The sequence below is a fragment of the Phyllobates terribilis genome, unplaced genomic scaffold, assembly GCF_046119375.1.
Source record: "Phyllobates terribilis strain yellow unplaced genomic scaffold, ASM4611937v1 Scaffold_4__5_contigs__length_816908805, whole genome shotgun sequence".
Classification (NCBI taxonomy): Eukaryota; Metazoa; Chordata; class Amphibia; order Anura; family Dendrobatidae; genus Phyllobates; species Phyllobates terribilis.
The window spans coordinates 742783036-742796313 of record NW_027362764.1 but is presented as its reverse complement, the minus strand read 5'-3'; the positions used below and the strand labels follow the sequence as shown (position 1 = coordinate 742796313).

General features: G+C 42.8%; 1 protein-coding gene across 1 annotated transcript in view; it reads right to left on the bottom strand.

Moving 5' to 3' along the window:
• Positions 1-7676, bottom strand: part of ENPP2 (ectonucleotide pyrophosphatase/phosphodiesterase 2) — a 189307-nt gene extending 181631 nt beyond the window's left edge. Inside the window, exon 1 of the mRNA XM_073679813.1 lies at positions 7534-7676. Within this exon, the coding sequence (XP_073535914.1) occupies positions 7534-7554 (21 nt within the window). The 5' untranslated portion in view covers positions 7555-7676. The remainder of the gene's footprint in view (positions 1-7533) is intronic.
• Between the last annotated feature and the right edge of the window lie 5602 nt (positions 7677-13278).

Here is a 13278-nt window from a genome sequence, read left to right as displayed (position 1 = left end):
CTTGCACCAAGCACAGACTTCAATGGCCGCCTCTCAATCCTTGTATCAGAAAGCAGTATTATGCTGAATCTTGAAGCTTGGGGGCACGGACAGCTCCAGGTTTATGTGGGCCCTTTAACAACCTAGTGGGCACTTTTTAATTTTCCCTTTTTAATCGTCCCCCCTACAAGAGTTATATTTTATTCTTCTATCAATAGAGTTGTATGAGACTTTGTTTTTTAGATAAAGGATAACTTGCTGATCCCTGGAGTCTACCGGGATGGATGCCGAAATCAGGGCTCTGCAGCTACTTAAGGATGACTCAAAAAAAACTTCTACAAAAGTGGTCCTCACTCTTGCCTTTGGTCCTAAATGACAGATTGGAAGAGGCATGACAATATTAACAAACGTAGCACTATATTGTGGTCACAAGTGTATGGCTGAAACTGGGACATGAAGAAATATCAATTTTTCCCCTCTGGTGTCCATCTATACCACCTGGCACCAAAAAAAGTTACTCCCCAGACTTATTTGATTGCTTTGCATTTATTGGCTTTCTCTGAATATCGATTATCGCACAGGGTCTAATAGTTAATACATATACACTGATTGTATGATGTGCGGCGGCGCATGCGCAGACATGGGGATGTGAGATGTTCATATCCGGCCCACTCCTAGTGCACACCAGCATTTTTCATGGGTGCATGAGAATCAAGAGAATGCCAAGAGTGTGCAAAGCAGTCATCAAAGCAATAGGTGGCTACTTTGAAGAACCTAGAATATAAGACATATTTTCAGTTGTTTCACACTTTTTTGTTAAGTATATAATTCCACATGTGTTAATTCATAGTTTTGATGCCTTCAGTGTGAATGTACAATTTTCATAGTCATGAAAATACAGAAAAATCTTTAAATGAGAACGTGTGTCCAAACTTTTGGTCTGTACTATATACAGTACAGACCAAAAGTTTGGACACACCTTCTCATTTAAAGATTTTTCTGTATTTTCACAACTATGAATATATATATATATATATATATACACACACACACATTACAGACCAAAAGTTTGGACACACATATATATATATATATATATATATATATATATATATATATATATATATATATATATATATATATATATATATATATATATATATATATATGCAGTCACCTAGAGTAACATTATTATTTATTATTACAGTGCCATCTATTCCATGGCTCTTTGCATGTGAAAAGGGTATGCATAATAAAAACAAGTACAATAAACATGAACAATACAAGTCACCGACTAGTACAGGAGGAGAGGGCTCACAGTCTAAAAGGGATGGGTGAGGATACGGTAGGTGAGGGTAGAGCTGGTCGTGCAGCGGTACAGTGGAATTAGGGTTATGGCAGGTTGTAGGCTTGTCGGAAGAGGTGGGTCTTCAGGTTCCTTTTGAAGGTTCCCTCAGTAGGCGAGAGTCTGATACGTTGGGGTAGAGAGTTCCAGAGTAGGGGGGGATGCACAGAAGAAATCTTGTATGCGATTGTGGGAAGAGGAGATAGAGTAGAGAAGGAGATCTTGTGAGGATCGGAGGTTGTGTGCAGGTAAGTCCCAGGAGACTAGGTCACAGATGTATGAAGCAGACAGGTCACAGATGGCTTTGTATGTTATGGTTAAGATTTTGAACTGCAGTCTTTGGGCAATGGGGAGCCAGTGAAGGGATTGGCAGAGAGGAGAGGCCAGGAAATAGCGGGGAAACAGTTGGATTAGTCAGGCAGCAGAGTTTAGGATATATTGGAGGGGGTCGAGAGTGTTAGAAGGGAGGCCACTGAGCAGGAGGTTGCATTAGTCAAGGCGGAAGATGATGAGTGCATGTTTTTGCAGATTCTTGGTAAAGAAATGTACGGATCTGGGAAATATTTTTGAGTTGGAGTCGGCAGGATGTAGAAAGGGCTTGGATATGTGGTTTGAAGGAGAGAGCAGAGTCAAGGGTTACACCGAAGCAGCGAGCTTGGGTGACTGGGGAAAGTGAGCGGCCATCGACTTTGATGGATTGGTTAGTTGGGGGGGGGATTTGAGTGAGATGGGGAAAGATGATCAATTCTGTTTTGTCCATATTAAGTTTTAGAAATTAAGCAGAGAAGACAGATGAAATAGCAGACAGATATTGTGGGATTCTGGTTAGTATAGAGGTGATTTCGGATCCAGAGAGGTAGACTTGTATGTTATCAGCATATAGATGAAACTGAAAGCTGTGAGACTCTATGAGCTGTCCCAGGCCAAAGGTGTAAATGGGTAAGAGCAAGGGTCCTAGAACTGAACCTTGGGGGACACCGATAGATAGGGGGAGAGACGAGGAGGTGGTGTGTGAGTGGGAGACGCTGAATGTCCGGTCTGTTAGGTATGAAGAGATCCAAGATAGGGCCAAGTCTGTGATGTCAAGAGATGAGAGATTCTGTAGTAAGAGGGAATGGTCCACTGTGTCAAAGGCAGAGGACAGATCCAGGAGGAGGAGGACAGAGTAGTGTAGCTTAGCTTTGGCGGTTATTAGGTCACTTGGTGACTTTAGATAGGGCAGTTTGAATAATGCGGTCGAAAGCCAGATTATAACCGGTGAAAGAGGGAAAAGGAGGAAAGGTGGGAGGACAGTTCATGATGGACATGCTGTTCCAGCAGTTTTGAGGCATAGGGGAGAAGTGATATGGGTGATGGCTAGACACAGATGATGGGTCAAGGCAGGGATTTTTGAGAATGGGTGTGATCGAGGCATTTTTAAAGCATGAGGGGAAGACCTAAGTTGTTAGTGATAGGTTGAGGAGATGGGTTAGGGTTGGGATGAAGACCGTGGTGAAGTTTGGAGAGGTGGGACGGGATCGGGTCAAGTGCACAAGTGGTGAGATATGATCTGGAGAGTAGAGAGGAAAATTTATCTTCTGTAATGGCGGAGAAGCTGCTTTTGGAGGAAGAGTGCTGAGTAGTTATGAGGAGGGGCTGTGGTGACTGTAGGCCAAACCTTTCTCTGATGTTATCATTCTTCTGCTTTAAGAATGAGGCCAAGTCTTCAGCTGAGATGAGAGGGAGGAGGTGTTGGAAGATGAAGGAGAGAATTGAACATTGAGAGAATCAGAAAAAGTAGCTTGTCAGCATGTACTCTAAGTGGTCACATGATAACTACTCAAATGGATTGAACAGGGTGGAGGGGGTGCCAAACTGAATTCTTGCCCTAGGTGCCATAAAAGTTAGATACAACTCTGAGGGTTTTAGGAATTTATATCCTACATTAACTGGGTTCTTCAGAACCCTTTCACTGAGCATGCTTGGGTGCTACCCGATTATTTTCGGCGTGCTCGGCGTCTATGCTCAAGCCGCCACGGCTGCATGTGTCGCAGCTGTTAGACAGCTGTGACACATGCAGGGATTGCCTAACAAACAGGCAATCTCTTCATGTGTCACAGCTGTCTAACAGCCACATGCAGCCGAGCACGCCAAAAATAATCGGGCAGCACCCGAGTGTGCTCGGTGAAAGGATTAACCAAGCACGCTCGCGCAACACTAGTTGGGAGCAGCACCTATAATTAATAAAAGTTTTCATTCCCCACAGCACCTTTAGAAGGTGGAAAAATATATTACCATGCTGTTGTATTCTTTAATGAACGCTTTCGGTCCTCCACAGCTGAGAGTCAGCTTTCCTCCATATGCATTCTACCCTGGTATTGTAGTTCAGCTCCATTCAAGTGAATTTGGCAGCCATATCATATACAACCAATTTTTGAAATGGCCATGTTTTTCTTATTCTGGACAAAAACTTAGTTTCCAAAAAGTATTATTGCATAGAAACCCCCCTCCTCTCAGACCATAGTTTCGGTAAATAGCTCCGCCTGCGTTTATGGTAATTGAAGCCTATAGATCATTAATGTGGCCACCCTCTGATTTTTATTGATTTGTTTTGCAACCTTGAGCGAGTAGATTGACTCTTGTTAGTTATTAGTAGGGGATAAAGGGCAGTGGGGGTGGTGGGCAAACTACAAAAACCAATATGACCATGATATCCCTTTAAGGCAAATGATACCAGCAAGCCATACAGAGAAACTGTATTCTAGCATCCAGATCCATCACAAGGCACATGAGAGGGGAGGCCATTCCTACCGCCCAGTATTTATGGGCAGCCCTATGTCAGTTACATAGGGAGTTAATAGCCAGGGGATATACAAGTCAAATACACCATGACAGATAAGGAACTGAGCTGATAACACTGTTTACCCAAGTGATTAGCAATCAGTGATCAGAGGCGGAGATGATCTTGTCACTCATCACACAAAACACTAAATAGAGGCCTTAAGATAGGCTCCAAACAAGTGTAAATTTACACTTGAAGAGCTCCAATGGAAACTACAAAGAATGGACTATTTGAGTTCTTCTTACCACCTCCCGCTTACTAATCAGCATTTGACACTAGACTTGCAATTGTGGCAATGACTGGGACATTATGCAGCTGATTGAATTGTTCAATCAGTAAAGAGAGAAATCTCACATCTGCAAAAGGAAACTCATCCCATCACAACCAACTTCACTGACACATCTTATGACCCCCATACACATTAAATAGATGTAGGCCAAAAGATGGTTTGAGCTACTGATATCTCTCCCAACTCACCCATACACAGGAGCGCACCGGTAGTGTCTAGCCCAAGGGAGGATGAAACCTTCAACAGGCCGAATCCTTCATTCACTCAAAATCTGTCAGGGAAGAATCGGAGTGTCCCCCATACATATTAGACTGTCAGCTGTTCTTGTTAGTATTTGCTGGTTTGGCTGACTTTCGTTTAATGTGTATGGCGGCCTTTAAAATAGCCTTTATTTACACTCTCAATCCCCAACTCTTCCAACACCACTGATCCAACTTTCCCCACCGACCCTAGAGAAATGATTTTACGTCCATCATTTACATGACTACTGCAGCCAATTATTGGCCTTAACGGTCATGAGCCATACATGTCAGCATCACCAATGAGGTCCGTGAGTGGCTGCAGTGGTCACATGAATGGTGGATCTGACGACTTCACTGCAGGATCATCAAGCACTGCCAGAGATGCTTGAGTCTTGGGGAAGGGGGGACGAACATTTATACCTTATTAATAATATACAATGACAAATAATGTTCCTGTTCATTGCTCAAATAATCAAAATACAGTGCCTAAAGAAAACTGCCATGCAGTGCCAACAAAGATCCTGCCGCCATTAAATGTTCAGTTAAAGTTAAAAAGTTAATAATAAATAGTTTTGCCAGTCTAGTGCAAAAAAGAAGTAAATGGTAAAATCCCATGCAACAATTGGTCAAATTCTCAAAGTGGTAAATGGTAAAGTCCCATGAAACAGGTCGGTCCAGTCCTCGAGGGGGTAAATAGCAAAGTCCCATGTAACAGGTTGGTCCAGTCTTTGAGGGTGTGAACGGTAAAGTTCCATGAAACAGGTTGGTCCAGTCCTTCAGGGGGTTAATGGTAAAGTCCCATACAACAGGTCGGCTCAGTCCTTGAGGGGGTAAATGGTAAAGTCCCATGCAACAGGTCGACTCAGTCCTTGAGGAGGTAAATGGTAAAGGCCCGTTTGACAGGTTGGTCTAGTCCCCGAGGAGGAAAATGGTAAAGTTCCATGCAACAAATTGGTTAAGTCCTTGAAGCTCCAAGGAAATTACCCAGTATGTCATCACCTAAAATTGACCCTGTACATCTCAGTCTTTTAGTTCTCCTCTTCTACTAAACATATTGAATGAGCCATTATGGCCTCCCTTAGTGCCGCACAAAGCTTTCCAAAAATTCTGAGTACAAGATCTGCCTGGTTATGGTCAGACAATACGACTAGATATCTTTTCTATTTCTCCTTCAATGGAAATCATCAAAGGCTGGACAGACATCTGTCTGAGATAGTTTAGTGAATTCTGCATTGAGCAGGGGGTTGGACAAGGTGACCCTGAAGATCCCTTGCAACTCTAACATTCTATGATTATATGAAAGATAATGGGGCAACTACTTGGGGAACACACAAGGGAATTCTATCTAACCAGATAGAACAACTTGACAGACGAGAATGACTGAAATATCTCTATAGTTTTTATTGTCGTTTTTCTTGTTTGCCATTGAACCTTTTCATTTTTAGGAGTCTACCCTATGAAGATGAGTGGATACATCAGTTGTCATCAGTGGGACTCATTTGCACAGGCCTTCAGGGGATGTCTGTCTTTTGTGTTGACTCATTTACACCTGATCAGTTCATTTGAATGGGAAGCAATTTACAGTCAATCCTCAAAAAGTTGACCATTGCACATAGGGAAAAAAAAGACTCATTGGTGGGGAGCTCAGAGATCCTTTGTTACAAACCCCAACTAGATATTGCATTTTTTTTTATGTTCTCCCTTGTTTCGGTGGCTTCCTATAAATATACATTAGTTACTTAGCTTTCAATACAATTGTATTAAGTGTGTGTAGAATGGAAAATTAAATTTCAAAACTATTGCTCATCGGAGTCAAGAATTGATCAGAGATGACCTGTAGAATATCTTGGCTGTATAAGAGTCGTACATTGCACCTGTTGCAGGATGGATTGTAAAACCCCCAGCTTGCCCTAACAGCCTAAAGAAGAGATAAAAAGCTGTTTCTGGCTTGACTGCTGGAAACAACAGGGTTGGACAGGTAAAAACCAAACCAGTTTGATCCTTGACCTCTGTAGGTGGATTGCCTGGTTGCCCTTACAAACAGAAATCTAAGATCTAACGCCAAAGTATCAGATCAATGGATGACCTTCGCAAACACATGTATTTGAAGCCAAATATATTTCCTACACATCTACTCTATATGTAGTATATGCACAAAGTCATCCCAGGTTAAATGTTTCCAAGGTCTACATAACCATGTGCAAACCAGTCTTAACTGCACATATTCAGTTTACAAGAGAATAAATCTAATCTTAATATCATTATGTCATGTCCACATATTCACACAAAGTACATATCACCTGCTCGGTACAAGACCCCCTCCAGCTGTCAACTGAAATGTTGGATCTCTTAACTTATTGAGACTTTATGAAGTTCCAAAAAAAACTTTGAATGCATCTACATTGCAAAAAAAATTCCAAAACTTGAAAGAGGTTGAGATTGAGATCACTCTATCTGACTGATCAGAAATGTAGCACAAATGACTTCAAGCCAAAGTAAATCCATAATCTAAACCACATTGGGTATTTCTAATTTAAGATCTCCAACAAAAGTCTGGACCTTCTCAAGAAACACAATCTATTTTTGATGAGTCCAGATCACCTCAATGGCATATAATAAGAATAAAACCATAATCATGATAATGATGTTAAGATTTCTTATAATTTCTTACAACCCCTGAGATTCCTCTTGAATTTAGACAAGCCAAAATCTTCTCTCGAGCTCTGGAGATAAGCTCCTTATCAAAATTTCTTATACTCCTGGCATTAAACCACAGTTTATTCATCTCAGTGCTAGTTAGGTTCTGGTACAGCCGGACTCAGCAAGAAGAATAAATTAGAAAAAGAGCCTACCATACCCCTTTACTCCGGATCTCCATGCCTCCAAAGTGCAATCTTGATTATTTTTGTCCAGAATGAGAGTGGAAAGTGTTCTTTACGCAGAGCTGCTAAAGAAAGGACTGCTTGGAAATGTATCTCAAAGACTTGTTTGCTTGGGAGCTTTATGCAATGCAGATGAAGGGTGGCAGCTGTCCTTACAGACAATGGCCCTATTGGCACATTATCTTCAAACAAAGGGGTTTCTTGCTAGCTTAGTTTTACTTAACGCATTTCATTTTTGAAAGGAAAGGACCAGGACATTCAGATTTTTCTTTTTATTCAGTGGATTTGGGGACTTATAACCTATGTGAACATGGTGATATAGACCTCGGAAACATTTTATTAGGGATAACTTTTTGCATTGTTCCCATATAGACAATCAAGTTTCATCACATGTCCATGCACTGAAGGAATGGCCGTACGTCATAAATGCTACAGAGTTACTGCCTTGTTCACTGTTACTTCTCCGCAGACATCACCAAGGGGTCCATTTACTCACAATACCAATTAATACATTATCAAGATATGCTGGCAAAACCCTCGACAATCTGCACCCCACTTGGTGGCCACATATATTTTACTTGCTTATATAGCGCCATTAATTTCCACAGCGCTTTACAGACATCATCATCACTGTCTCCATTGGGGCTCACAATCCAAATTCCCTCTCACTTTGTCTTTAGAGAGTTAGAGGAAACCAGAGAACCTGGAGGAAACCCACGTGAACAAGTATAGCAAAATCATGACTTTTCTTTTTTTTCAAAGCTGTTAATCTCACGCCAAATATCTTGTGATACGTCTAGCCATGAAAAAAAAAAATTAAGGATGGTCACATCTGTATATATACACTGTGTGCAGAATTATTAGCCAATTTTCTATTTTTGATGATTCATTTTATTATTGAACAACTCCAGGCAATCCAAAAGGTTAATAATAAACCTGAAATCTGGATATTTAATAAAGTAAAAGTGAGATTTTGACTTTCTTAGGAGAATATCTATGTGTGCAGAATGATTTTGCAACTAAATGAAAACCATAAATTTTTCCATCTCAATTGTTTATTTTCCTCTGTTAAAGTGAGAATAAGAACCAAACAGCTCAAAATGTACAAAATACACTGCTCAAAAAAATAAAGGGAACACAAACAACAGAATATAACTCCAAGTAAATCAAACTTCTGTGAAATCAAACTGTCCACTTAAGGCCCCGTCACACTTAGCGACGCTGCAACAATTCCGACAACGATATGACCTGTCAGGGATCGTTGCTGCGTCGCTATGTGGTCGCTGGTGAGCTGTCAAACAGGCAGGCTCACCAACGATCAGGGGAGCAGCGACATCGTGGAAAGAATTTTTCCACGATGTCCTGCTCCTGGTTACCAGCCTGCTGAAGCAGGAGCAGGCTGGTAACTATGGTAAACATCGGGTTACTATGGGCACATGCGCTCCTTGCAACCCGTTGTTTATCATAGTTACCACTCTGCTACAGTGAGCGGGAGGTTACCGCTCACTTTAGCAGGCTCGTAACCATGATAAACAACGGGTTACTAGGTGCGCGTGTGCCCCTAGTAACCCGATGTTTACCATAGTTACCAGCCTGATCGCTGCTCCCGCTGGTCACACACAGTGATGTGTGCTGACCAGCGGGAGAGCAACGACCAAAAAATGGTCCAGGACACTTTGCAGCGATCAGCGACCTCACAGCAGGGGCCTGATCGTTGCAAAGTGTCACACATAGCGACATCGCTGGTGAGGTCGCTGTTGCGTCACCAAAACCGTGACACAGCAGCGATCTCGCTATGTGAGATGGGGGCTTTAGGAAGCAACACTGATTGACAATCAATTTCACATGCTGTTGTGCAAATGGAATAGACAATAGATGGAAATTATTGGCAATTATTAAGACACCCTCAATAAAGGGGTGGTTCTGCAGGTGGGGACCACAGACCACATCTCAGTACCAATGCTTTCTGGCTGATGTTTTGGTCACTTTTGAATGTTGGTTGTGCTTTCACACTCGTGGTAGTATGAGACGGACTCTACAACCCACAGAAGTTGCTCAGGTAGTGTAGCTCATCCAGGATGGCACATCAATGCAAGCTGTGGCAAGAAGGTTTGCTGTGTCTGCCAGCGTAGTGTCCAGAGGCTGGAGGCACTACCAGGAGACAGGCCAGTACACCAGGAAACATAGACCGGGCCGTAGGAGGGCAACAACCCAGCAGCAGGACCGCTACCTCAGCCTTTGTGCAAGGAGGAACACTGCCAGAGCCCTGCAAAATGACCTCCAGCATGCCACAAATGTGCATGTGTCTGCACAAACGGTTAGAAGCCGACTCCATGAGGGTGGTATGCGGGCCCGATGTCCACAGATGGGGGTTGTGCTCACAGCCCAACACCGTGCAGGACGCTTGGCATTTACCACAGAACACCAGGATTGGCAAAGTCGCCACTGGCACCCTGTGCTCTTCACAGATGAAAGCAGGGTCACACTGAGCACATGTGACAGACGTGACAGTCTGGAGACGCTGTGGAGAGCGATCTGCTGCCTTCAACATCCTTCAGCATGACCGGTTTGGCAGTGGGACAGTAATGGTGTGGGGTGGCATTTCTTTAGAGAGCTGCACAGGCCTCCATGTGCTCGCCAGAGGTAGCCTGACATTAGGTACCGAGATGAGATCCTCAGACCCCTTGTGAGACCATATGCTGATGCGGTCGGCCCTGGGTTCCTCCTAATGCAGAACAATGCCAGACCTCATGTGGCTGGAGTGTGTCAGCAGTTCCTGCAAGATGAAGGCATTGAAGCCATGGACTGGCCCGCCCGTTCCCCAGACCTGAATCCGATTGAGCACATCTGGGACATCATGTCTCGCTCCATCCACCAACGTCACGTTGCATCACAGACTGTCCAGGAGTTGGCGGATGCTTTAGTCCAGGTCTGGGAGGAGATCCCACAGGAGACCATCCGCAACCTCATCAGGAACATGCCCAGGCGTTGTAGGGAGGTCATACAGGCACGTGGAGGCCGCACACAATACTGAGCCTCATTTTGACTTGTTTTAAGGACATTACATCAAAGTTGGATCAGCCTGTAGTGTGTTTTTCCACTTTAATTTTGGGGGGTGACTTCAAATTCAGTCCTCCATTGGTTAATAAATTTGATTTCCATTGATGATTTTTGTGTGATTTTGTTGTCAGCACATTCAACTTTATACAGAACAAAGTATTCAATGAGAATATTTCATTCATTCAGATCTAGGATGTGTTATTTGAGTGTTCCCTTTATTTTTTTGAGCAATGTACATCTCTGACATTTAAAAAAATATATCAGTGACCAATATAGTAATATATCCACCCTTATTTCAGTAACAACCATAAGCTCCATCCATGGAGTCTGTCAGCTTCTTAATCTGTTTACGATCAACTTTTTGGGCAGCACCAACCACAACCCCAGACACTGATGAGAGAGGTGACTGTTCTCCTTCACCGTAAATCTCCCATTTAAAAAGGAACCACAAGTTCTCAGTAGGGTTTAGGTCGGGTGAAGAAGGGGCCGGGTCATTATTCTTTTATCTTTAGGACCTTAACTGGCAGCCGACTTTGATGCTACAACGGAGCATTGTCCGGCATAAACATCATGGTTTTATTGAAAGATGGCTGGCTTTTTCACTACTTGAAGAAAGTGTCTTCTAAATTCTGGTAGTAGGTTTGGGAATTAATTTTGAGTTCATCTTCAACTTGAAAAGGTCCAACCAGCTCATCTTTGATAATTCCAGCCCATAGCAGTGTCCACCTCTACTCCTTGATGTTTCTACTTCTGTGTCTTGCTCAGTGGTGGTCGGGCTCAGCCTCATCACCTCGGCCGTGTCTCTGAGCACTGAACACCTTGTTCTTCTATGTCTTGCTCAGTGGTGGTCGGGCTCAGCCTCCTCACCTCGGCCGTGTCTCTGAGCAGTGAACACCTTGTTCTTCTGTGTCTTGCTCAGTGGTGGTCGGGCTCAGCCTCCTCACCTCAGCCGTGTCTCTGAGCATTGAACACCTTGTACTTCTGTGTCTTGCTCAGTGGTGGTCGGGCTCAGCCTCCTCACCTCGGCCGTGTCTCTGAGCACTGAACACCTTGTACTTCTGGCCTCCAGGGAGGCTGCAGTTCTGGAATATGACAGCACTTGAGGATAATGGCTTCCTGATCGCTTCATGTTTGATTGTTCTTAAAACCTTGGCAATTTAATGCGTGTCTTTTTTTTTTCTCATCCCTGTTGACTCTCTGCAACAGTACTTTTGATAGTTCTGTGATCCCCTCAACATCTTAGCAATTTCTGGAGTGCTGCATCCCTCTGTAAGTCTTATAGCCATTTTTGACTATTCAGACTCAGGTAAATCTAATTTTTGGCTGCTTAATAATTCTGCACACCCTGATAAAGGACCTTGTATCCCATTATTTTCTATGACTTTATAATTGTCTGGTTGTAGTTATTGGAGACTTATATATGAATACATTAATCATCTGGCAAAATAGCTGTGTGAGTTGCATTTGACAGTGACGCAACCAGACAGATGATAAACCATTGACAGGACACACAGGACCCTTGTGCTTTATGAACAAAAGCTATTTAAATAGCAATTATTGTCACAGGAAAACTGTCACTAAAATTCAATCAGCAGCGGCCCAACCTAATAACGAAAATGTCTATTACGTCGTCTGATGGTAAGAGTACAAGTGTGTATTATTGTGTATTAAGCTGCAGCAGAACATCATCATACACAACTCAGCTTCTGCAGAACATCTTCATACACAACTCAGCTTCTGCAAAACATCATCATACACAACTCAGCTTCTGCAAAACATCATCATACACAACTCAGCTTCTGCAAAACATCATCATACACAACTCAGCTTCTGCAGAACATCATCATACACAACTCAGCTTCTGCAGAACATCTTCATACACAACTCAGCTTCTGCAAAACATCATCATACTCAACTCAGCTTCTGCAAAACATCATCATACTCAACTCAGCTTCTGCAGAACATCATCATACTCAACTCAGCTTCTGCAGAACATCATCATACACAACTCAGCTTCTGCAAAACATCATCATACACAACTCAGCTTCTGCAGAACATCATCATACACAACTCAGCTTCTGCAGAACATCTTCATACACAACTCAGCTTCTGCAGAACATCATCATACACAACTCAGCTTCTGCAAAACATCATCATACTCAACTCAGCTTCTGCAGAACATCATCATACACAACTCAGCTTCTGCAGAACATCATCATACACAACTCAGCTTCTGCAGAACATCATCATACACAACTCAGCTGCTGCAGAACATCATCATACACAACTCAGCTTCTGCAGAACATCATCATACACAACTCAGCTTCTGCAAAACATCATCATACACAACTCAGCTTCTGCAAAACATCATCATACACAACTCAGCTTCTGCAAAACATCATCATACACAACTCAGCTTCTGCAAAACATCATCATACACAACTCAGCTGCTGCAGAACATCATCATACACAACTCAGCTTCTGCAGAACATCATCATACACAACTCAGCTTCTGCAGAACATCATCATACACAACTCAGCTTCTGCAGAACATCATCATACACAACTCAGCTTCTGCAGAACATCGTCATACACAACTCAGCTTCTGCAAAACATCATCATACACAACTCAGCTTCTGCAGAACATCATCATACACAAC